General features: G+C 41.6%; 1 protein-coding gene, 1 long non-coding RNA gene, 1 other non-coding gene and 2 pseudogenes across 4 annotated transcripts; 4 read left to right on the top strand and 1 right to left on the bottom strand.

Moving 5' to 3' along the window:
• Window positions 1-180: 180 nt before the first annotated feature.
• Window positions 181-261, bottom strand: TRNAL-AAG (transfer RNA leucine (anticodon AAG)). The gene has a single exon. It is a non-coding gene; the product is annotated as a tRNA-Leu (tRNA).
• Window positions 262-5,209: 4,948 nt separating this feature from the next.
• On the top strand, window positions 5,210-7,119 carry LOC136533042 (uncharacterized; annotated as a pseudogene).
• Window positions 7,120-7,288: 169 nt separating this feature from the next.
• On the top strand, window positions 7,289-9,349 carry LOC136533045 (uncharacterized; annotated as a pseudogene).
• A 115-nt stretch (window positions 9,350-9,464) lies between these two features.
• LOC136533044 (uncharacterized) lies at window positions 9,465-11,867 on the top strand. 2 transcript variants are annotated; one of them, XM_066525612.1, is made up of 7 exons: window positions 9,465-9,804; window positions 9,904-10,120; window positions 10,234-10,601; window positions 10,688-10,798; window positions 10,891-11,217; window positions 11,295-11,360; window positions 11,743-11,867. In XM_066525612.1, the coding sequence occupies exons 4-7, from the start codon at window positions 10,739-10,741 to the stop codon at window positions 11,809-11,811; spliced, it is 522 nt and encodes a 173-aa protein (XP_066381709.1). In that variant the 5' UTR covers window positions 9,465-9,804; window positions 9,904-10,120; window positions 10,234-10,601; window positions 10,688-10,738; the 3' UTR covers window positions 11,812-11,867. The 2 variants fall into 2 exon arrangements, with proteins under 2 accessions (XP_066381709.1, XP_066381708.1); XM_066525611.1 differs by having other exon boundaries at window positions 10,688-10,813.
• A 345-nt stretch (window positions 11,868-12,212) lies between these two features.
• LOC136533039 (uncharacterized) lies at window positions 12,213-12,752 on the top strand. The gene is made up of 2 exons (XR_010778365.1): window positions 12,213-12,314; window positions 12,367-12,752. It is a non-coding gene; the product is annotated as an uncharacterized lncRNA (long non-coding RNA).
• The last annotated feature ends 14,187 nt before the right edge of the window (window positions 12,753-26,939 follow it).

The following is a 26,939-nucleotide window of genomic DNA, read 5'->3' as shown; positions in this document are numbered from 1 at the left end:
TCCCAAAATGTTATGTTGAAAATTATTAAAAAGTTGAGAATATAAAAAAGGAGAAGAAAACAAGAGAGGAAAAAACGTTGTTATATTGAGAAAATAAAAAAGGAGAAGAATAAACAAAGAACAACAAAAAAAAAGAGAACAAAATTGTTATGTTAAAAATAATTAAAAAGACGAAATATATGTTGAGAGTGGGATTTGAACCCACGCCCTTTCGGACCAGAACCTTAATCTGGCGCCTTAGACCAACTCGGCCATCTCAACTTGTTATGAATATGTTTTGTGATAATTCTTTAATCCTTTTTACTTTGAATCCATGCTTTTCACAGTGCGTCAGAATTGATTTCTTACCCATGGCAACCACTTTCCAGGATTCAAAATTCCCCTACTTTTAGTGTTCTCGAAGACAAGCACAAATGTGTTTTTTATTAGAAACTGTTTTTTCCGATAGAAATACTTTTATTAAAATTGAATAGTTTATGTGTCACATGAGACGATGGAAATAAAAAAAAACTGCCTCTGTAATAAAAGAAAGTGTCTATAAAAATTATTTTTATATTAGTGCCATGGAGCTACATGGCCCACGCTACATTCGCGAAGTCTGATTTTAGACACTCGGGGCTACGAGTGCTTCTCTGGTTCGGTATCTGTCTAGGAGGTTTTCGACCCAAACAATCCTTTTCACCTCTTACGGATCTAATGCCGCAACACAGCGGCAGTATGAAATTTAGGAATCTAAAACGAGAGAGATTGGATTTTAAAAGGCATATAGCACACATAAAACAAGCTTAGATAAAGAGTTTCACCTTTACCTCTGATAATAGGGCTTTCACAGCTTTCCTGGCAAACCTATGCTAATGTAATCTACTTCTAAGAGCACCCTCAACAATAGAGTCTACTTGTTAGCTCGTATATGAAATTAAAGAAAAAGATAAAATAGAGCAGCTATCGTGCTAGCATAGGAAAGCGTGTGAGTATATACATATGAATCATAGGAAAGTGTGGGAGCTTATTAGCTAATATAAGAACTACCTAGTTCACCCACCGCAAAATCAGAATCATAGATGTTTCCACCATGCCTCGTACGAGTGTCCACGCATGTACTGTGATTCAAGAGAAACCCATAACAATTGACTTGGATAATGGCGACGACTCCATGTTTAATGCTACGTCCTTATAATTGCAGCATCTTGTTAGTCCAATCGCAAAGCAAAAGTGTAATCCCTAACAGCCAAAGTTCGCTGATAATATATAGGACAATCAGAAAGCTAGTATGGAGTAACATTTAGTAATAAAATCCTTCGTCAGATCGGATTACAGATGGTGCCAACATATCCGTTTTCCCAAGGCAAGGAAGACAAATTTAATATACTTCCTGGTCCTGTTAGTTTGTTTTGCTACAAACTCCCTCCAGTGATAAATGAACTAGTAGTAACATTTTGAAGGAGCTGGCTTCATAAAAAAAAATTAAACTTTTTTTATGAATAATTTTTGGACCTCATGCCGCGGAGCAGCATGCCATAGTACAGCTCTTTCTAAACATGGTTTTCAGTAATTCATTGGCACTGCTCGGGCTCCTGACCAGGCCATCGACCCAAACGCCTCCAAAAATCTGGACAAGCTTACATGGATCATAACTTATGAAGGTCCTGTTTAAATCCATTAGTGGTAATAGTTAGCTCCTAGCAGCAGATGTAAGCCAGCAAATAGCTTTTTATTAGTGGGGCTATTAGCTAATTAACCCACTAGTTGAGCTATGTTTGGATCCTTAATAATTAGTAGTATTTAGCTAGGACAAACCAGTCAATAACTTTTTTTATTAGTTAGCTAGTTCATTTTGAGTTATTAGTTAGATTTTTAGTTAGGGTATTTGGATTCACTAGTGCTAAGTTTAGTTGCTAACAATTAGCACTAATAGATTTATTTGAACTTTTGGCTTTACTAATAGCTTTTTTTGGAGGTCCAAAACTAGAAGCTCAAATAAACATAGCCTATAGTTTTAAGTCTTTGAGAGCTTTTCTTCGAGTTTTTACGGTTTCATCTCTTTTTGTTCCATTCTTTTTTTTCTCTTTCTCCCTGTAAGCAAAGGAGGGAATTAAATTCTAATGTAAAATAGAGAATTAAATTCATAACTTTAGTTTTAAACAAACTAGAAGAATAGCCCACGCATTGTTGCGGGACTTTGAAATAAAACATTTGTAGAATATTAAATTAAGTTATAGGAGAATGCGATAGGAAAACAAATAGTACAATGTGGATATCTTGCATGTTGATAGACTAAAAATAGTAATTGCATTCAGTGGAAAATGTTATAGCAATTATTAAGGGGATGATATGGCACTTAGTGGAGTATGCCATGTGGTGTCCTGCATGTGGAGATTGAAAGATAGTGAGATTTGTTTTTATAAGAGATATATATAGATATAGATAAATTTCACCACTAAACTATTGTTGTGTTAGTTTTTGTGCACAGTTATCCTCTTTAATTGTTATAGTAGGTGCTCAACTTGCCTGCAATATAATAACCAAAAAATCAAATCGCTATCATTTTTTTTTTCAAAAGTTAAGCAATAGATCAATATTTTTTTGGCCTATATGCTATCTCCACCAAAAATTACATTGTGTAGTCTTATACAAGATAAGTAGAAGAGACATACTTGAATCATTAAGTTTTGTTTGTCTGATCTCTACTTTTGATTATGGGAAGGAAATGCTTTGGATGAATTTCCAAATATGAACTATATTTTATAAAAAAAGTAATATATACTAATATTAAGGTATGGAGTTTTAATCATTTGCCCTCTCCCATACTTTTACGAGTTAGAGCAGTGTGTTAAGACACGATAGAAAGTTCGATCCCAATATAAATTGAAACGCATGACCCAATTAATGGATAAATCTTCAAGCGTCCTTTGCCAATATGAATGCGAGTAGAACGTGTCCAGACGTGTTATAGAGTTTGATTCCAAAGTAAATAAAAACACATGACACAATAGCTGAATAAATCTTCTGAGGTTCAGGTCGCTCAGGTGACTACAAACTATACGTCTCGCAGCAACGCCCGTACATTTTTGCTAGTAATTTAAAAGAATGAATCATATTATATATAATGCTTCTTCCACTTCGACCGCCAAAAGGCCACACTCGAAACATTTCGGCGTCCAAGAAACTACTCATATTTGGAGCTATCAAAGAGAAATGGCGTGCCCACTTGTACTCTTTTAAATTTGTTTGATTTTCATGGCATGTAATGTAAGCATGCACCAGAGCCGGACATCGGCTGACGGTCACCGCATAACACAACACGCTGGTCCTCCCGTGTCTCAGCATACTGCTAATTGGCGACGGTTATGGAGACACATTTTTTATATTAATTAAAATAATAATAAATATATATTTGCAGCACAATTGTCCAACTGCATCACGCTTAGCTAGTGTCATGTTCTTTTGATTGTGGACCTCTATCTATCGTTCCGTCATCAAGCATTATATTGGTCACTTACCAACAGATAGAAGTTCAGCAATACTTAACGGGATAAATTGGTGATAACAGAACAGTCACTGATCAGTTCTAGACTGTCTCATTTAGAACAAAAGAATTTCATAGGAATCAGTTTATTTTTATAGAAAAAATGCAGGAAACAGAAAAAAAATCCCTTAATCCAAAAGGCCTCGCCTCATAAAACTAAAAGCCACGTCCTCATATACACAGGCATGCAACTGGCACAAAATAGTTTGTTCAAAGAACAAATATTTCCTCCATAACATATACTGGGCCAACTCACAAACGGCAATATCTCAATGATTTTTTTTCCTCCATAAACAATGGAAGTGACAAATTTAAAAATATTTCAGATCTGCTAGTGTTAGAGTAGTGTAATAACGAGATATTTTCAAATATGGTGGATTAGGACAATTTGCAACCCAGTTTAAGGCTACTACTTGTCCCCTAATATGCAATGTACTCCTATATAATCCACCCACTAGGCTAGGCAATATACATACCAAGAATTCTCCCAATTCTAGTCTTATATATAAACCTACGTACCATTGGTTTTGTCAGGTAAGAGCAAGTATAATAGTAGGCTGTAAGCTGGCTGAATGCTGAGGTGGAGGAGAAAAGACAAGATAGAGAAGAGAAGCGGGCTATAAGCTTATAGCCGGCTTAGACACGAGAACCGAGAAACTTCGTGAGAGAGACAAGTGGGTCATGAATTAATAGTGAAGAGCTAACTAATATATAATGAGTGAGCTGAGAGAAAGCTACAAACATCCTTACAGCCAGCCTACTAACCGTATTATTAGCCTTGCACTACCCCAGCCATATTTTCTCCTGTCGGTCCAGACATTTCCCCTCGGCCCGCCTCCTCCGTCAGTAGCACTGAAGCATCCCTGTCGTGGCTGGAAAACCGTCCGGAGAGGTGTCTCCCGTCGGTGGGCCACCGTCACGGAGATGCTGTAGTGCTTTTCGCATGCAACGACTGCACTCGCACGCGCTTTCCTGATGCCTTTCGCGCCCAGAAATTGGATGAGCGCGCTGCCCCGGATCCCCCTGGCCCACCAACAGAGAGAGCGGATGGAGGAAATTATTTGCCCACCCCGCCAAACTCCCTGGCAGCTTTGACTGCCGTGGCCTTATCTTCTACTTTTCCCCTCCCCCAAATTCTCTCTCCTCACGCACAACCACAGAAGCCGCCGCTGCCCCCCAACGCCGCATAGGCCGCCGCCGCTGCACAGCCTCCTATGGCCCAGCCTCCTGCACCGGGCGCCGCCTAGCCACCACGCCATTGCTGCCTGCCGCACCTGCCTCCGGCGGCGGCGGCGCCCTAGCGACTGACGCGGGCTCGCACCCGGAAACCAGCAGCGCCGCCCACTGCCCCAATCCACGACGCCACTGGCCCCAGCCAGCACCGCGACCAAGCCTCAGGCAGCAACTCCGTCCGACGCCCCAAGGTGCTCTCGACTTGGATTTCGATTTCTTTCCCCAACGATTTTGCCTTATTTAGATCGAAAATCAAATTTGTATCTTGTTTGTTGATTGATTCATCTGATTTGGTTTTGCCTCCCATTTGGACTGCTCGCTTCGGGGCTTGTTTGTACTTGCAGCAGCCGACGTCTAGCAGCAGCAACCTGGACACCAACTCTGGCACCCCCATCTGGAAGAACTCTCATGTTAGTGTCGAACAGCAAGGTCAGACCACGCCTTGTCTCTCCTCTCCTTCTTGGTTTCCTTTCTCCCTACACGAATCATTATCTACCATATATGTTCTTCATTTGTGCTAGCCTTGCTGTGGTGAATTAGCTGCTCTTTGGTTGCTAGCTATTGTGATCTATATTTTGCGCAAAATTAGATATAACACAAATTTCAGTGACTAACTTTTCTTTTGGTGCTCTAATTTTGCACTGTGATTCACTAGTTATGGTGTACTAGCTGGATAGAAATTTGTTATTATGCCTTTTAGTGTTGTATTACTAGTTGTATATGAATTTTTATTTTGTTTGACTGAAGCAATTTGTGTTATTTCTAAATTGGTAACAGGTTCCTCACTGTGATCTGGTTGCCTGTTGCTGCTTTATTTGGTTCTATCTGCTGTCTGTGAGCTGGCCTCGAAGTCTTAGACAACTACTGTGACTCTGCTTGCAGCTGGTGAGCTCCTATCTTCTGGCTCAAGTTGGCAAATAAGATATGGCAGATCGTGGGTGGATGTATAGTGGTTGGAAGCGTGGTAGTATATCAAATGAATGGGTTGATAAAACAAAAGAGTTTTTAGATCATGCCTTCTCAATCCCTGAATTAGTTGAGTCTGATACAGTTAGGTGCCCTTGTTCCATGTGCCGGGATTATTTCAGGCATAAAAGGCCTAGGATAGAGCTACATTTGTGCCACAATGGGTTCAAGGAAAATTACCAAACTTGGACAGCACATGGTGAGAGGCTGGGAAATCACAACCTTGAGATTAGTTCTGGGGGTAGAAAATGAGGGATTTGGTGAGACAGATCGGATGGATTCTATGCTAGTTGATTTAGCTGGTGAGCACCCACCATTAATTGATGAAACACCAACTGCTTTTGTCCAAGCCTTCTATAAAATGGTTGTTAGTGCTGATCAGCAAGTACATGAGCAAACCTTGCACTCTAGTCTCTCTGTTGTTGCTCGTCTATTGGCCATTAAATCACAGTACAATCTTTTAGCGGCATGTTATGATGATTTTATGGAACTCCTCCCTCCTAATTGTAAGATTCCTAAGGACTTCTACGATTCTAAAAAATTGTTAGAGGGCCTTGGTATGCCATACCATAAGATTGATGTTTGTTATAAAAATTGCATTCTGTACTACAAACATAACAAGGATAAGGATAAGTGTGACATATGCGGAACCTCCCGCTATAAGGATGGATCAAATAAGGTTCCCCGTAAAGTATTGCGCTACCTGCCCATTACAGAGAGGTTACAAAGATTATATCTACATGAGGGCACAGCAAAACTCATGCGTTCACACAAAGAAACTCCTCTAGCAAATTCTAGTAAAATGTTGCATCAATGTCATGGAGAGGCATGGAAGCAATTTGATGCCGATTACCCAAACTTTAAAGATGATGCTAGGAATGTAAGACTTGGTTTTTGCAACTGATGGATTTACACCATATAAATTGAATGCAACCTCTTACTCTTGTTGGCCAGTATTTTGGGTTCCCTATAATCTTCCGCCTGGTGTTTGTATGAAACCTGAGTATATATTCCTTGCTATGGTCATCCCTGGACCAGAACACCCTGGAAAAAACCTAAGTGTCTTGCTTAAACCTTTGGTAGATGAATTGTTATAGCTGTGGGCTGGGGTAGAGACATGGGATGCTTCCGTGAAGCAAAAATTTACAATGAGAGCAGCATATTTATGGTCTATACATGATTTCCCTGCATATGGCATGTTTGCTGGATGGAGCACCCATGGGATTTTTGCATGTCCAAAATGTTTATGTGAGAGTATTGCATATCGTTTAAAGAAAGGCCTTAAGGCTACATGGTTTGACTGCCATAGGCGGTTTCTTCCTATAGACCACCCCTTTCGAAACGAAGCAAATGCATTTCGCAAGGGCAAGGTAGTTCGAGAAGGACCCCCCTAGGAAATTAACTGGAGAGGAGGTTAAGGCTCAGCTGTACAGACATGTTGATAACCCAGAAAAATATGGCAAAGAACACAACTGGACATATATAAGTGGCTTTTGGCAGCTTCCTTACTTCAGTAAATTACTTCTTTGTCACAACATAGATGTGATGCATAATGAAAAAAAATGTGGCTGAAGCCATTTGGAACACATGTTTTGATATTTCAGATAAGACTAAAGATAATGTGAAAGCTAGACAAGACATGGAACTGCTTTGCAACCGCCCTTCTCTTCATTTATACCTAAAGAATGGCAAGTGGCAGAGACCAAGGGCTCCATACTGCATAGATAAGAATGACAAACCCAAAATTCTAAATTGGTTCTAAGAGCTTAAGTTTCCAGATGGGTATGCAACTAATATTAGGCGTGGGGTTAACCTACTACAAAAGAAGATTTTTGGTTTGAAAAGTCATGACTTGCATATCTTTATTGAGCGCTTACTTCCTGTTGCATTCCGAGGGTTTCTACCTGATAATATTTGGACCTGTTTGGCTGAGCTAAGTTATTTTTATAGACAGTTGTGTGCTAAACAAATCAGCAGAGAGTCAATATTGGCACTGCAAGAGAACATAGCTGTCCTTATCTGCAAATTAGAAAAGATATTCCCCCAGGCTTCTTTAATCCGATGCAACATCTAGTAATTCATCTTTCTAATGAGGCATTATTAGGAGGCCCTGTCCAGTATCTATGGATGTATCCTTTTGAGAGGTGAACCCAAAACTACTATTCTTCATCTATTTAATATATGGTACTTACTAGATCTACTAAATGGAATTTAACATGTAGGTATATTATGCGCATTAAAAATAAAGTCTGGAATAAGGCTCGAGTTGAGGGATCCATTGTTGAGGCTTACCTTGTAGAAGAGGCTGCAAACTTCCTTTCGCTGTATTTTAGATCTAAAGTACATTCTATACGAAATAGAACACACAGATATGATGATGGTGGCTCAACTTCTGTTAGAGGCTGTGGCATTGAATTGTTTGAACATACTGGTAGATGCTTCATCTCACAAGGCTTCTGTGACCTCACAACACAACAATACAAGGCAGCAGCCCTATACATATTAACTAACATCCCAGAGATGGATGATTTCTTCAAGTACGCCTTCTTTTTATTTGGTTCAAAGTTATTTTCTGATTTATACTTGCACTATAACAATGTCAAATATGACCTTGTAGAGAATTTGACAATGAACAATGGAAGGGTCGCTCATAGCCAAGTGACCAACAAATTAGTAACTTAAGATTAGATGGTTGGAAAGGCATGCGAGGCAGCAATAGAGGCCCCGATTTCTTTGATTGGTCCAAAAACATAGTAATACCTCAACTCAACTGGAGCAAGTTTTCTTTCTTCTTTGTTTAAAACCACAAGCACTAATAAATTATTAATTCAACTCTTTGCAGTGTACAATCAGATCAAGTGTTCATAATGTGTTGCGTCAAATTTCTTATGGGTTTCACAAAAGAGTGTCCTCCTATGGTTGCTGTGATGTGAATGGATATAGATTTTGGTCAGAGAAGTATGAGAATAACAGGATAGGATTAGCTACATGCAATACTGGTGTTTGTGTGACATGTACTGATGCCAATGGCAATGCTATTGAGTACTTTGGTGTCATTGAGGATATTATTAAAATTTCTTGGGAGGGCAGGGAAGAACTTGAGCTAGTTCTATTTTATTGTCGCTGGTTTGATCCAACATCTAGGGGTGTTAGGCGAACTGAAAATCTTGGTTTGGTGGAAGTGAAGCACAGCTCAAGGCTTTGAAATTTTGAACCATTTGTGTTAGCGAGTCAAGTTACACAGGTTTATTATCTGCCATATGCTTGTGATAAACCTAATTTGAAGGAATGGTGGGTAGTGTACCATGTAGCACCACGAGATCATTTGCCACCAATTGAAATCAACAATGATTCCATTGAAACCGAAGAACCATCACATGACATCTCATTTTTTCAAGAGGATGGACTGGAGGGCACATTTGTGATCGATCTAGGTGACATTGAAATAGTTGCATCATCAGCAGATGAAATAACTGATCCAAAAGAATTGGAAGAGCTAGAGAAGCAAACTGATGCTCCAGAATAGGAAGAGATATTAGAATCTGATGAAGAAGACAACGAAGATGATGCTGAATGCTCTGATGAAGATTGTTATGAGGATGAGGATTTCTAAAAAATGCTTCGTGTTTTTATTTCTGAAATTATTGTACTAATGTTGAAGTCATAGTTCTATCCTAATATGGACTTAGTCCTATGTATCTTTTGTGTGCTGCTATGTATCCTAATCTAAACTCAGTGGTGTGTATCTTTTGTGTGCTGCTATGCATCATAATCTAGACTCACTTTTATGTATGCAGTCTTTTTTTTCTACTGTTGTATTGTTATATTTAACTTTTGTATGCAGTCTTTTTTCTACTCTTGTACTGTTGCATTTAAAAATCTGCTACTAACATTATGTTGCAACATGTTATGTGGCAGGAGATGCAGTCCTTCAATTATCGGACGGATAGGCGACCAAGATCAAGTGATGTCTCACATGACGTCGAGAGTCAGCCCCCTGCAGGAAAGAGGATAAGGGGCCGCAATAGACCACATAAGCCTCGCTGTGGTCGAGTAGAAATAATACCTGAGGGTGACAAGTATGTGCATGCTAAGTTTTTTTTCTCTTAGTGTGGACAATGCTAGTGTTAGAACTTGCTAATCCTTTTATGGTGTACTTCATTTTTCTTATTGAGCAGCCAATTTCGCTATGCTAATTACTCAATTGATGATAAAATGAAGAAAGGCCCAATCCTTGGAGTGCTTTTAAAGAAAGAATATCCTCCGATCATTGAAGGGACAACTAGAGATGGTCGTCCATTCAAGTATCATGCAAGCAAGTGGGAACACTATTCGCACATTATAAGGGAGGAGGATGCACAGACCCCAGCTGATCGTGTGAAACAAGGGTTCTGGGTGAGCATATAAGATCTGTCATTGTATTTCTTTCAACTGTAGGCATGTCTGAGCAGTTTCAAGTGGTGTTCAACACTATTTACAGTAATGCTTGATTATTGTTTCTTTTCCAGAGCATATATTCAGTTCCTGAAGATCTTGAAGATGAAGCAGACCATGTATTTGAGAAATATGCATGCACCCAATGCAAGAATATGATGTACCAAGCTCGTCCAGATGCTGTCAAGTACTACTATCACGAAATCACAAAGAGCCCGAAGTCTGATGCATTTGCTAGTGCCAAACTACTAACTTTTGAAGAGTACATGCAATGCAAGCCTGACTGGTTCATTGTAGAAGCCTAGGAGTCCCTTTGTACGTATTGGTGCTCTGCTGAATACTTGAAGAAAAGGAGTCTTGGGCAAGAATCTCGTAAAAAAATCCTGATGGTGCTCAAAACAGGGGTGGTTCTAGGCCACTAGTTGAGACTCAACAATATCTGGTAATCTCCTTAATCACCATCCATTTCTGAATAACTTTGACATTTTCATATGCATTAACATTGGTCACTTCTTTTATGCCTTGAAGGAAGCTAAGCATGGACCTAGGAAGGGTACTATAATAAATGCTTTTTCCTGCATGAAAGCTGGCCTTAAGAATTGTGATGCCAATAGGAATGCTGGCCCAATTCCAGAACGAGTAAAGAAACTTGTTGTATGTAGAAGCACCTTCTATCTAGTTTCATGCTTTTCCCTATGTAGTTTCTGACTAATAATTTCTGTTATTTGTAGGATGACTATAATGAAGCATTACAAGAAAAGTATCCAGAGAACTGGCAAGAGCAACCTTTTGATGGTCAAATTGCATATGATATTGGTGGTGGCTTGCCGCATGGTTGCCTTGCAATAGGAAATGGTGCTGTCAACATGGTTACAATAATTGATGCTGCCAAGGCAAGTGGAACAAGGCCAGCAACCTCAAGGGCTTTTCAAACCCTGTTGGCAAGATATGAGGAATCAATTGCCAACGTTGGTCGCTTAACTAATCAAAACAATGCCTTGGTTCAACAGAATGCTGCATTGACTCGAGATGTGAAGCGTAATGGTCGTGTACTTGAGGTATAATTCTGTTTTGGTGCACTATCTGTCTACAGTTCAAGGTTCATAAATACTAATTATGTATCTTAACCTTGCAGCTCATTCTTAACAAAGTACAAATAGAGATACCACTAGACCTGCTTCAGGTAGAAGAAAATGACATGGTAAGATTAACAATTTCTTCACCTGCAGCTGCTTGTGCTCAAAATTGTCTTGTTGTACCAATATGTATCTTGCTTGTGCATGTGCTTAAAATAGAGATACCACTAGCTCTCATTATCTTCATCTGCATGTGAAAAGATTCTGTAGAACAAGTGGCTATTTTTGCTTGTTGGTTGTTGGCATGTGTGTTGCTGCTAGTAAGTCCTAGTTTATTTGTCTAGTGAATGAAACTATGTAGCTGCTGCCTTTTATTTGTTCAAAGTGTTTCAGTGGTTGTAAATAGATGCATGCTTGCTTCCTGTAAGGATTGGCGTCAGCAGTAGGCTGTTTTATTTATTTATACTTGCCTCCTGGAATGATCCTATATATTTATTTTTGTTGTAGGGAGGGACTATAGATGGATCATCTCGTGCTTCAGCCAACCTGGACATGGACAACAATGATGGCCATTGAGTTGTGCGATGGCAGGAAGTATTTTGTGAAGCTGTAGTCTTTTGTTTATCTACTATGGGGGTGTTTGGTTCTTTAGGCGCTTCTAAAATTTATGTCACATCGAATGTTTAGAGGCTAATAAGGAGTATTAAATATAAATTAATTATAAAACTAATTACATAGATGGAGGCTAATTTCCGAGGCGAATTTTTTAAGCCTAATTAATCTATCATTAGCACATGTTTACTGTAGCACCACATTGTCAAATCATGGACTAATTAGGCTTAAAAGATTCGTCTCGCAAATTAGTCGCAAGTTATGCAATTAGTTTCGTAATTAGTCTATATTTAATACTCCATGCATGTGTCCAAACATTCGATGTGACAGGAATTTTAGGAGATGGGGAAGGAACCAAACAGCCCCTATAGCTGATGGCAACAAAGTTCGAAGGCCATGCATGTGTCATGCTGGGTATTTTGTGCAAGGGAGGTATCTTGGTTGTGCATGAGCTGCTGCATATCTAGGCTGTGAAGCAAAATATGCGGATTCCATCACGCTTCAAGGCATGCATGCTAGTTGTCGAGTAGCAGCGGCATGTTGCCTATTCACTGCGTGTGCTTGTGCAAATGTGGGTGCATACTGCCATCAAAAAGCAGATTGCTACCTGTAGACTTCCTAGGTCAAGGAATGTCGATTTCTTTTGGCTATCTTGTGCAGAAGTGGCTGCATACTGTCATGAGATAGCAGCTAGCTACTAGTTGTGTTGGGAGGATAGCATCTAATTGTAAGTTAGCACTTTTAACTTGTGCTGTCCCTTTTAGGTCCCTAACTTGAAGGATGACTAGGAGGCACTAATTATTATAAAGCTTTGTATTCATGAACAACTTGAATGATGTTCTAAGATTATTGAATGTAATATTTATTACTTAAGCGTGGATGAATGGTTACATCAGTTGCTGTAATATTATTTTTAGTGGCCGATTAGTTGCTGTGAACAGTAGAATAATAATGGCTAAATAATCAGTGATTTTGCCAGTCAAATGACTGGAAATATTTTCCCTGACGGTTGAACACTGACGGGAAAGTTTATTTCATGGCTGACAGTTGGCGAACCGACGGGAAAGTTATTTCATCCCTGACGGTGCTGCACTGACAGGGAAAGTTTGAAATTTCGCTGACAGTTCTCTGACCAACGGGAAAAGCTAAAAGTATCCCTGACGTTTCTCGGCTGTCAGGGGAAATCTTCCCTGACAGCAGACTAAAAACCGACACTGTATATCTTTCCTGACAGTTTCTGCCGTCAGTGAATAGTCAGTGACGGTTTTCCGTCAGGGAAACTGCACTTTCCGTGACGTTTTTCCGCTGACGGCTTATCCCTGATGGTAACCGTCACAGATGACCTTTCCTGACGGTTTTCAGTACTTTTCCTGACGGAAGAGACCGTCAGGAAAAAAGTGAGCTAGGGTAGTGTTGCTAATACTTAAAACCCTTCGTCTCCAAGAAACTACGTGGGAAGAAGCTCAACAAAAGCAAAAGGCATGCCCACTTAAACTCTTGTGAGACCGATTGTCAAGGCATGTACATAAGCATTGGCCCTAGCAACGGGTCACCGTAAAACCGAACATCCTCCAAAGGCAAAACTTACTGCTGACTGATGAGGATAGTGGAGACAACTTTTTATATCAGAACTTTATATATAACCACATCTTGCTGTTCTATGACGACGAACCTATCTTTCGTCCTGTCATGAAGCATTGGCAATAAACAACAAAAGATCATTAACTTTTAGTGGGGACAGATAATTGGTTAGAGCAAGCTCATGATAGAGAATTTTGTCATACAAATAACCTTCATAGACAACTATCACCAAACTACATTTCAGTTGCTTCAGAAAACCTGGTAGCCCCAATCTTGAACATATTCTATATATATCTGCCCCTGTAAAGTTGAGGTAGTGAAAAGAGGCCTCTTTTACCTTTGATTCTTACAGGATTTGAAACTACAAGATTGCTAGAGGGGATGTAGTTTTGGATCATCCGAAGGCAAAAGAGAGACGAGGGAAATAGAACGATAAATTGGATTTCTTGGAACATTCTCGTGGTTGACATTATATCTGTACTAGGAGTAGGTCTGCAAATAAAATAAAATAAAATAAAATATTGGGGTTACGGGGATGCCTTTCCCTTGAATATATTTTCAACTCCATTCCTATGTCCCCTATTTTAGACATGTTCGCTTCAACTTATCAGCCGGTTTATCAGCTAGAATCTTCAGTATTTTTCTCTCACAACAAATTAGTTTCAGCCGGCTTTAATACCAGCCGAACAGTTACTTTATTAAAGACAAAACTCCTGAGAAATGAACTCTCATCGGAGCAGTGGTGATATCACTGGATGCAGATTTATATATGTTTTCTAATGCGCATTATTTCAACTTTTCTAGGTACCAAGTGCAACTTTTCATAAGAAAACAATAAGAAGAAAGATCCCTTGAAACTGCTCCCTTCACCGGCAGTGTATAATTGCCGCATAAAAGAAGTCCATGACTGGTATCCGCATAGACTTTTGCCTCCCATCATATACTTGGCTACGTCACCATAGATTATTATCTATACTTCTCTAGTCCCATCACTTAGGCACTGAAACAGCACCCATTAATTATTATACACTGATAAGCAAAACAGCAACTCATCAGGTTGGCTAGTTTTCAGCTGTCAGAGACTAATCTTTAGCATTTCACCTAGCTCAAATTAATTGCATGCTGAGTCGAACCTCGATCGAGCACTACTAGCTATGCGAGTTGTTATATATGATGAAATATAATTATTTAAAAGGTACATCAAAATTATTTTAGACACTAGCTAGACATATATTTTTGACTGCGCGAACTGATCATAGATCAGTTGGTTAGATTTCCTTATGGTGGAAACCTACTCACCTGGATTCAAGTCCTCGAATTGACACGGGTGTTCGCATTTTCCAGGATTTATTTTAGGATTTAACGTCGCTATGCTTTTAGTGGTAGGTAACGTCCTCGTCGACTAGTAAGGCACCAGTGGTGACTTCGTGATGCCGGCTTAGTCCTTCGGATGTGCTCATAAGGGTAGGGCTTGCGTACGCGTGTTCATAGGGGTGAGTGTGCGTGCGTTGTGGGCGTCTATGTTGTACCGTGTAATTCTAAAAAAAAAAATGCTAGTAGTGCCAAACTGCCAATGATGGATGGACAATAATACAATATATGATGGAGATTAGATCAGAATTAGATAGGCGGATTTATTTGTGTGTGTGTGAAAGTAGTGTTTACTTGATTTTGGAAAAAGTCCTCTTTTCGAATGCCAGTAGTAACAACGCTCATTTTTTTTACTATCAAGTGGCAAAACCTTGCAGCAGCTGGACCACAGGATTTACCGCGAATATATAACGACGTACTCCGTATGAGCCAGAGCTCACTCCAGGGCAGTGTGGTATCGTCATACTGCCCATTGCCCACTTATTAGTAGGTAGCAAGATGCAGGCTACGGTTCTCAACCACTTGGTAGCCCTTGTTGCCGATGCCGTTTTCAACCACCACCACCCTAACAATCCGATCGTGCACGACCACGACCTTGACCCAGACCGCCATGTCGTCGTGGCGCAGCGGCTACGCGTGTGCTCGGCCGCGTACATGGCGCTAGGCGCCTCATTGCTCATCATCACCGCCGGCGGCGACGGTCACCGCGAGGGCGATCACGACCACATCCTGGTGGGATTCCCGCTGTGGATGGCAGGGGCCGTGCTCCTGCAGCTCTCCTTCGCCGCCGCCCGCTTTCCCGCGGCGGCTTTGGTGGCCGCCGGCGTCGCACAGGCTGCGCTCAAGGAGCTCGCGGTTCCAACCATTCTCACTCTAGCGCGCCACTGGAACACGATCGACCTCGGTTTTCATATCAATCACTGAATCTTTAGTTGTCTTGGCCTTTTTTTTCTATCTACTCCGATCCTATCTTTAACCTCACTTTGCACAACCCGTGCGTGCAGCTCCTGGCTGTCGTGTGACGTCGCTGACCTACGTATGACGTATGATGATCCGTGTGGTACCTCTGCTTCAGATTTGCATGCATGTGCACATATTGATGTTCTACTTGCATGCCTTGGTGTCTCTCTCTCTCTCGCGCGGCGCGGTATATATATTATATATTAATATATATATACTACTTTGCGTCTCTCTCGCGCGCGTAATATAATATTAATACTCGCTGGTACAAAAAACATCTTAGCCACTTGAGTACGATTACTAATAATTTACGATATAAGAACTCGGGTAACGTTATGATAAATCCCATGTGTTATATAATAACTATGAAATATGTATGAATATCGTAATAGTATATAAAATTATCAAAAGAAGGTGACCAGAATAACTATTTTGTCTGGCTCTGAGATATTATTATATATTTCTATATATATATAATTATCTATATATTCTATATTAATATATATTATATATAATACACACTGTGTGTTCATATATACGATATCTATTTCTGGTTTTGTGTAGATTCGAAGCGAATTTGTTTTAATATCCGATCCCCACACACAGTACTACGCACCGTCGTAGGATCGCCGCGTATACAAAATCCGGTACCTGCAACTGCATATTGTTATACACGATAGATAGTATAAATAACGAAGAACTAGTATATTAAGCATAGGAGACATAAGATTTTAACGTGGAAAACCCTCCCAAATTGGAAGGGAAAAACCAATCCTCCCAAAGTGGAAGGGAAAAATCACGGTCATCGACCAGTAAATCTTCACTATATCGGGTGAGGTTATAAACACCGAAGATTTACAACTTGGGGGTACCCTAACCTAGGAGTCTTCCCGTATAAAAGTCTATGATGTATCTTTTCCATGAGGGAGGTGGTCCGTATATATAGGGAGAAAAAATCCCACATCCTCGTCTATTAGCAATACGAAACTAATAGATGGTGTAGCCCCTCTTAACGCTAATGGGCCGCTTCGCTTCGGCCCAAGCTTGAATTTGGATCATAGCTCAACAAACTTCACCTTGAGACAAATTTTCTTCTGGTAGCATAAAACGAACCTTCAACCTGAAACAACAAAGAAATACTTCCAGTGTCAAATAAATAGCCTCTTGGGCTAAACAGTTATACCAACTAAGCTTGAGCTAAAGCTCAAACTTAGCAACATGAACTGACTTTGTTAACATATCAGCAGGATTATCACGTGTGCTTATCTTGCATACCTTCAGCTTACCTTGCGCGACCACATCACGAACATAATGGTATTTGACATCAATGTACTTCGTTCTCTCATGGAACATATGATCTTTAATGAGACATATAGCACTTTGACTGTCACAAAATAAATTAATGCAAGAATCATCTCAACAAAGCTCAGGAAACAAACCTTTCAACCAAACTGATTCTTTACATGCTTCAACAATAGCCATGTATTCTGCTTCAGTGGTAGACAGGGCAACAATGTGCTACAATGTTGCCCTCCAACTCATAGCACAACCATCAATAGTGAACACATAACCTGTGATAGATCTCCTCTTATCCAAATCAGCAGCAAAACCTGAATCCACGTAGCCAGTGAATCCCTTATTAGTCATGCCAAACTTTAAATAAGCATTTATTGTGCCACGAAGGTACCTAAAAATCCACTAAACAACCTTCTAATGTTCTTTACCAGAATTAGCCATGTATCTACTAACCAAACTCATAACATATGATAAATCAGGACGAGAGCAAACCATGTCATACATCAAAGAACCAACAGCACTAGAATATGGAACTCTTGACATGTACTCAAAATCCTCATCCGTACTAGCACATTGCAAAGCTGATAATTTTAAATGAGGAGCAATAGGAGTACTAACAGACTTTGCATCATGCATGTTGAAACAATAAAGAACTTTCTTAATGTAACTTTGTTGACTAAGAAATAACAAACTAGAATTTCTGTCTCTAGTAATTTCCATACCTAGAATCTTCTTAGTAGCACCAAGATCCTTCATCTCAAACTCACTACTCAACAGTTTTTTCAACGTAGTGATTTCTTTCTTGCTTTTGGCAGCAATCAACATATCATCAACATATAACAGCAAATATATAGGTGATCCATCAACAAATTTAATGTACACATAACTATTAAATTCAATCCTCTTAAAAACATGTGACATCATAAAAGAATCAAACCTTTTATACTATTGACGAGGAGACTGTTTCAAACCATATAAGGACCTCTTTAATTTGCAAACATGATCCTCCTTACCAGGTACTATGAACCCTTCTGGCTGATCCATGTATATCTCCTCCTCGAGTTCTCCATGTAGAAACATAGTCTTTACATCTAACTGCTCAAGCTCAAGATCTTGCATAGCAACAATACTGAAAAATATACGAATTGAACTATGCTTTACAACTCAAGAGAACACATCATTATAATCAACGTCAGGAATTTGACTGAAACCTTTTGCTACTAACCTTGCCTTAAATCTTGGAGGCTCACTAGGAGACAAACCCTCCTTTCTTTTGAAGATCCATTTGCAACGAATGACCTTCTTGTGTTTAGGTAAGCGCACAACATCCCATGTGCTATTTTTCTCAAGTGACTGCATCTCTTCTTGCATAGCAGAAATCCACTTCTCGCGGTCATCAGAAACAACAGCTTCAGTGTACGTAGTCGGCTCATAAATGTTCTCCACCTGTTCAGCACAACTAAAGGCATAATGAACAATATCACATTCCTCAATTAAACGTGGACGAGGTCCACGATTCCTCTTTGTTCTGCGATCTACAATAGACTGATTTTGAGGCTACAAAACAAGAGGTGAGTGCTATGAAAGGATCAAAATGCCCAAGAGGGGGGATGAATTTGGCTAATTCTAAAATTCTTTACAATAATTAAACCCTACAGTTAGCCCACTTCACCCCTTATGCCTAGAAAATGTTTCTATTGTTCTAACGCATAAAAGTTTAGCAACCTATGTTCTAATCCTACTCTAGCATGTCAATTCTATGAATGTAAAGACAAAAATTGAATTGCTCAAAGTAAATGCTTAAAGTAAAGAGAGAAGGAGGAACGCGGCGATGTTTTGCCGAGGTATCGGAGAGTCGTCACTCCCCACTAGTCCTCGTTGGAGCACCCACGCAAGGGTGTAGCTCCCCCTTGATCCGCGCAAGGATCAAGTGCTCTCTATGGGTTGATTCTTCGACACTCCGTTGTGGTCAATCACCCACAACTGCTCACAACTTGAGTTGGGTCATCCACAAGCTCCGCCAGATGATCACCAAGCTCCCAATCACCACCAAGCCGTCTAGGTGATAGCGATCACTAAGAGTAACAAGCATGAACTCTCACTTGACCACGACAAGCCTAATGAGAAGGGTGAATGCACACTTTGCTACTCTTGCTTTCACTAATGAGGCATCTCACTTGGATTCTCAAATCTCAATCACCTCACTAGGACATTGCTCTTCTTGGTACTCTCAAGGGTGTTTCTCAGCTGTCGGAATGAGCAAAAGTGATCCCTTGAGTGAATAGAGGGAGTATTTATAATCCCTCATTCAAAACGAACCGTTATGTGCCTCTGCGGGGTGACCGGACGCTCCAGTCAAGGTGATCGGACGCTCTGATCAGTTCACCCGCCTCTGTGCAGTTTAAGTTATGACCGGACACTGGCCAGCGTCCGATCACCAAAACTGCCCTGTGGAACCTTACTGATATTGACCAGACTCTGGAACCCATCGTCCGGTCACTTTGCTGCTCAGCGTCCGGTTAGTAGCTGAAACCTAACCAGCGTCCGGTCAGCACTGACAGGACGCGTCCGATCAGGATTCTCCCTCTCTGGAACCTTACTGGAGTTGACCGGACGCTGGCACCCAGCGTCCGGTCACTCACCTCTCAGTGTCCAGTCGTACCAGACGACTTCACCTTGATCAAATGAACTGACCGGACTCTGAGCCAGCGTCCGGTCACACCGGAACCATCGTCCGGTCAACATTTAACCCTCCATTCACTTCCAACTCATAATCATATGTGAATGAAGTTCACTCCAATTGATCTAAGGGCTTTTTAGAAGCTACCTAGTGCTAGATTTGACAATTGTGCACCACACCTAACCCACTAGACTCACCTAGGTCAAGCTACCCATCCATACCCCCCTTAATAGTATGAACCAAAGGAAAAACAAAGTCCTAAACTACTCTAAGTGTCTCTTCAACACCAAATGACACTTAGAACTAGCTCATCCTTAACCTTGTCGTCCATCATTTGAAAACCGAAATAATTTCCATCGTAGGGGCATAGCAACCATGATTGCCCAACCAATTTCCATTACCATGACCTAACTTAATTGCATCTGCAAAACACATGTTAGTCACAGTAATCTTGTATTGTCATTAATCACTGAAACCCAACTAGAGGCCTAGATGCTTTCAATCTCCCCTTTTTGGTGATTAATGACAATACCACCTCGAGTATGTGAAAGATATGATATTTTCAACATGCTTGGTTCATATAAGCTTTTAACAATAAGAACGAAAGAGATAGGCAAGCTTATATGACCCAAGCCAACATGATATACTCAATAGATATGAAATAGGCATGAGTACAAGTAATAAAGCTCATTTGCATCAGAGTAAAATGCGGAAGCAAATCAAATGAGCATAACACAAGTGATATGACATATAAATAATTCAAAATAGAGAGCACACATGTCACATATCACATAAATATAGTTCGATGCATGAAAGTAAACACATGAATGCATAATAGTGTATCACACATAAAAAGCCAAATATAATAGATAGACTCTCCCTAAATATATCGCTCTCCCTAAGTCTAACATACTCGATCCTTCTCCCCCTTTGGCGTCAAACACCAAAACCTAAGGGTCAGTCGGTGGGGCTACAGCAGACGAGACGGGCGCTGAGGTGCGAGGAGCGAGCTAGAACTACGTGCCATCATCATCTGATCCTGAGCTCTGAGCAGTCTGACCCTCTATGGCTGGAAGCGATGCTGAAGTGGTCTAGGTCAGATCAGGGACTAGTGCAGCCTGTGACGCTGTAGGTATGACTGTGGCAGGTGGGTATGATGATGCAACTGAAGAAGGGAGCGTTTCTATAGTCCCCATAATAGGTGGAACTGTGGAAGGTCCAGGGACATGTAGATATGACAGAGTAGGCTGCCCTATCAACTCACTGAAGGTAGCACCAAGGCTCCTAGAAACTGTGGTATTTAGTGCTAGCAGCGAGGAAGTCTGAGCCGGTGTGAAGCCCGTCTGTAGAGGTGTGAACTATGGGGCTGGCACTGGCGAGGCAAATCACTAGGACACCTGCTCTGTAGGTGAAGGAAACTGTGCTGCTGGCAGTTCCTGACTCTGAAGCCCACTAGGCTGTAAAGCTGGAGTCATAGAAGTGGTGGTAGGCTGGCTAATTTGGGGTGAAGGCTGTAGTAGTAACTACATGCTGCATGAATCCAAGTAACTGCTGCTGCATGAGGAGCTGCTGCTGCATGGCCTGCTGCTGCTACTGCTAGATAGCCTGCTGCTGACGTTGGAACTCGTCTTATCTAGCCTGAAACTATGCTAGAGTAGCTGCTGTCTCCTAGGCTTGGCGAGCCTGATCCTACCTCATCCGCTCAAGGATAGCAAGTAGAGCGGGGTCTGTTTGCGGTGCAGGTGGAGCTGAACTGAAACTACCAGCCTCATAGTCATGTCATCGTGTAGGCATCTGAGGGATGTCCTGGTAGTCATCATCAGTACTATTGTTGGGGTCGCTCTCGACCATACCCTCCTGCTGAGCATCTAACTGCTCTTCCTCTGTAGCTGCAATGCCCCTGATAATCTCATCCTGTTGGGCTGCAGTCTCTGGCACCTCTAGGCAACGGCGCGGCTGGCTAGGTGCACTCGGCCTGTTGTGATGGAGCATCTGGGTCAAGTTATATATAGGAAACTTGGTAGTAGCACCAGAATACTCTACCAACATCTCTAGAGGCCTCACTGTAACTACCCGTTGAATTAGAAATATAATCCAGTGAACATACGGTAGCTGCCTGTGTCCTCTAAATCCCTCTGCTAGGGTATCCTCCATCTCTGAAAAAATGGCATCCCATACATCAAAGATAGTCTACTGCATTAGGGCGTTCAGTAGCCACAACTGAATGTGTGTCAAGCCCTCATGATATCCCATCCTCGGAAGCAGGGTCCTCCGCATGATAGCATCTAGCAATTTGGTAGTAGGAGTAAGATCCCTAGGAGTCCTGCTCGACCCCTCATTGAATGGCTCTATGAAGCACTGGCGGACCAAATCTGTAGGAGGCACAAGACCATCGTGAGGGCGTCTGGGAGGCTCTGTATGCCCATAGCAAACCTCGTGAATTTGGATGGGTGAATCATGTAATATGAGAATCTCTCAGACCCTGAAGCTTATCAGCCTGTAGTTACAGGCCTCCGAATGCAAAGTGAATGAATCTGTGGCCCAGGTCAATATACAATGAAGCATAGAACTGACGATCCCAAGATGGAACATATCTGCCTGTCCGTCCAAGTAAATCTATCAGCCCTGGTAGGTAAGAAAGATGTGGATGTATCTACTCTCCTGCTGCTACAACAATGGCCTCAATAGAGCACACTCGCTGAGATCTGAAGGCCACCCCACTGTTAAGATATACATTGTAAAAATCTTCCTACAGTGGTGTATAGAATCCCTTAGAAGCACGCTCGTCCCTCCTAGGCAGGAACCACTCCTCAAACTGCACAAATCTGAGCTGCTGCACCTGCTTGGCCGTGGCGGCCCTCAAATCCAGGTGAGTCACTAGCAGTAGACCCTGTGGTCTAGGAGGCGGACAAGAACCCCTCCGCTGTGTCTCTGCCCTCGGTGTCACCTAGGTATGGGTACGACCAGAGCAGCGTAACTATGGCTGAGGTGCCTACTCTGTCTCTTCGGTATGCTCGGCCTGCTAGGTGCCCTCTGACTGCTCTACTGGCTCCCCCTGAGTCTGAGTCTCCTCCAAAGCAGCACGTCGTCCCTCAAGCATGATAGTCCTAGCTAGACCACCATGACGATGCTCAACCTACTCTATTGCTGTCCTCTGTGCTGGTGAAAGCTGATCTACAATCTGAACTCCACTCCTAGCATCTCCTCTCTCTGCACGCTCTGCGACGGCTGTAACTACGGCTGCTCTCGCTGTATCAGCATCTGCAAACTTTCGCTTCTTTGACGTGATCTTCTTCTTCGCCTTACCTTTCACATCAGTAGGAAAGTGAGGTGGGGGCCTCAGATCCTCATCACCTGGACCACCTCTAGCGTTCTTAACACGTGTCATCTGGAATGATCTACTGCCTCAGACAATAAACAACTGTCACTAACACTTCTGAGGCTTGACCTCGATCCGTACTCACGAGCTTGGCCTCGAGTTGACTGACAACTTCTAATGAGACCTCAACAACACTGACTCGCTACATGATGGAATAGATCAGATATATATGAATAATTTAAACATACATCTAAAGATACAAAACCCTAAGAAGCAAGCAATAGATGCAAAATTGAAAACAAGGGCTTGCTACCTGACGAACCGGCGAATCGATGAGAAGAGGAATGAATTGGGGAACCACCACATCGGCAATGCAAGGCTAGGATTTGCAATGCGCAGTGGATCGGTGGTAGTGAAGATGCAGGCCAGTGCAATGTAGCTCGGGCACGTGGAGCAGAGGCACTTGGCGCGACGGTTGCTGGTACGGCGATGGCGCTGAAGTAGGGCACAGGCACGGCGATGCTGGAGCACGGTGTGAGCGAGCTACGGTATGGGCGTGGATGGCATGGGCGCAACAGTGCAACACGGTGACACGCAGGCGTAGGAAAGCACGGCTGTGCGACGGTGGCTAGGGCACGAGCGCAGTGTGGCGAGCGGTGAAGGCGTAGGCAGGAGCGGTGAAGTCGGTGGCTTGGGATCAAAGGATGAGCGGTGGATGCGGGTTAGGTCTACACGTGGCATGGCATTATATGGGGTCCCCCGATGGAATAGATAAGGAAACAGAGAAGAGTTAGAATCCCACACGATTTCTACTGATCGGATGCTCCGGTGGCAACGACCGGATACTGCCACCCATAGTTCGATCGACTCCAGAGAGGTCCAAATCTCCTGGAGTCATGACTGAACGCGTCCGATCACAACTGACCAGACGTGGCCAGAGTCCGGTCGATCCTGTCTTCGTCTTCTTCGCTTGACCGAAAGCAGGATCACCTTCTGACCGGACGTAGCGAGAACACTATTCTAGCGTCCAGTCACTCCTTTGTAGCATGGTTCACCTCTTCTGAACTGATCGGACGTAGGGGAACATAGTCCTGTCCAGTGTCCGGTCACTCCTTTTCAGTAATTTTTTAAAGTTCCTTCGTGCTGCCTGTTCCCAATCAAGTCCCAACTTCAATAAGACTCAAATAAACACCAATTGGGACTGATATGAGTGACCTCTCTCAAACCCTCAAAATTTTCAAAATATTTTGCCTTAGGCTATAATTCTTTTTAAGAAAATAGGCAATAAAAGGGTGATTTGAAGAGAAACGACAAAACAACATTCATGCATATGCAATGCAATACTTGAAAGTAATTCTAGTTGCTTATCAAGTTTGATCCAAGGTTAAGCTTCTTCACACGCTTTTCGGCGGTTATCTTAACCATATTGGACAAGCCCTATATGCATTACCAAAGATTAAACGTGTTGTATATTACAATGCAATGCAAGGGACAACACAAGCTTATTTTCTAGTGAAGTTGCTAAAATCAAGCACATTGAGCTCATTCCTCAACCTACAAAATGTTGCCTCATCTAGCGATTTAGTGAAGATATCCGCCAATTGATCCTCGGTCCTTACACCTTCTAATGAAATATCATTCTTAGCAACATGATCTCTAAGAAAATGATGGCTGATATCTATGTGCTTGGTGCGAGAGTGTTGAACTAGATTATTAGCAAGTTTTACCATGCTCACATTGTCACACAAAAGAGGTACTTTTTCTAGAACTACACCATAGTCTAACAAAGTTTGTTTCATGTAAAGTATTTGTGCACAACAAGCACCTGCAGCAATGTATTCCGCTTCGGCGGTGGACAAAGTCATACTATTTTGCTTCTTGGAAGATCAAGACACAAGGGATCTACCAAGCAAATGGCACCCTCCGGATGTGCTTTTTCTATCAACTTTGCAACTAGCATAATCCGAATCAGAATAGCCAACTAATTCAAATATAGCTCCTTTAGGATACCAAAGGTCAATGCTTGGTGTGTGCTTAAGATATCTAAGGATTCTTTTAATGATAATCAAATGAGTTTCCTTAGGATTAGCTTGAAATCTAGCACACATACACACACTAAACATGATGTCGGGCCTAGATACGGTTAAATATAACAAGCTACCAATTATAGAGCGGTAGAGAGTTTGATCAACCATGTTACCTCCCTCATCTAGGTCGAGATGTCCATTAGTTGGTATTGGTGTCTTGATTAGCTTACATGCATCCATTTTGAACCTCCTGAGAAGATCCTTGGTGTACTTTTCTTGAGAGATGAAAATCCCATCTCTCATTTGCTTGACTTAAAAACCAAGAATATAAGCTCACCAATCATTGACATCTCGAACTTCCTTCGACATCAATTCACCAAATTCCTTGTAAGAATCTTATTTGATGATCCACAGATGATATCATCAACATATACTTGACAATGAAGATATGTCCATCAAGCTTCTTGATGAATAGTGTGGTGTCGACCTTTCCAATGGTGAAGCCCTTCTCAATGAGGAAGTCCTGAAGACGCTCATACCAAGCTCTTGGGGATTGCTTAAGCCCATATAGCACCTTGGACAACCTATAAACATGATTAGGATATCTAGGGTCTTCAAACCCGGGGGTTGATCAACATAGACTAGTTCATTAATAAAGCCATTTAAAAATGTACTTTTCACATCCATTTGATATAGTTTCATTTCATGATGTGATGCATATGCAAGGAGGATACGAATGGCTTCTAGTCTTGCAACCAGTGCAAAGGTCTCTCCAAAATCCGACCCTTCAACTTGAGAGAACCCCTTTACAACTAGTCTTGCCTTATTCCTCACAACAACGCCTTGATCATCTTGCTTGTTGTGGAACACCTACTTTGTTTCAATGACTCTTGCACCTTTTGGTCGCTCTTCAAGAGTCCAAACTTCATTGTGGGTGAAGTTGTTCAACTCTTCATGCATGACATTTATCTAATCCAGATCTTGAAGAGCTTCTTCTACCTTGGTAGGCTCAAAGCAAGAGACAAAAGAGTAATGTTCAATAAACGAAGCAAGCTTTTGAGAACGAGTTATTACTCCCTTTGATGGACTCCCTATGATAAGATCTTGTGGATGAGCTTATAGTAGAGGTGAATTTCTTCTATCAACCACTTGAGGGGGAGGTTGTGGAGCATCAACATCATGTGCTTATGTCACCATTTGCTCATGGGAGATATGAGTATCTTTATTTCCTACTCTCCCATCTTTATCACTATCTTATGGCACATTTGATGAAGAAGGTGAATTGATCACTTGTACATCATCTTCATCATCATTAGGCTTGATGTCTTCAACCGAAATGTTCTTTATAGCCTCCCTCAATGGTTCATCACCTACATCATCAAGATTCTCATGTGCTCCTTGGGAGCCGTTAGATTCATTAAATTCCACATCATATGTTTCTTCAACTAAGCCGGTGGCATGATTAAATACTCTATATGCTTTAGACTTTGATGAGTAACCAACAAGAAAACCAATATCGCAACATCTTTAAAACTTCCCTAGGTGTTGCCGCTTCTTGTAGATGTAGCATTTGCAACCAAACACCCTAAAGAAGGAGATGTCCGACTTCTTCCCATTGAGCAACTCATAAGGCGTCTTGCCAAGAAACTTTTGAAGGAATAGGTGGTTGGATGCATAGCATGCGGTGTTGATAGCTTCCGCCCATAGAGCTTCGGGAGTGTTGTACTCATCAAGCATTGTTCTTGCTAGTGTGATCAATGTTCGGTTCTTTCTCTCAACTACACCATTTTGTTGAGGAGTATATGTTGCGGAAACCTTATGCTTGATCCCAACTTCATCACAATAGGCTTCTATGTTT

This window comes from Miscanthus floridulus, unplaced genomic scaffold (assembly GCF_019320115.1).
Source record: "Miscanthus floridulus cultivar M001 unplaced genomic scaffold, ASM1932011v1 fs_775_3_4, whole genome shotgun sequence".
NCBI lineage: Eukaryota > Viridiplantae > Streptophyta > Magnoliopsida > Poales > Poaceae > Miscanthus > Miscanthus floridulus.
The sequence above is the reverse complement of the archived record's forward strand: the minus strand, read 5'-3'. Positions and strand labels throughout refer to the sequence as shown.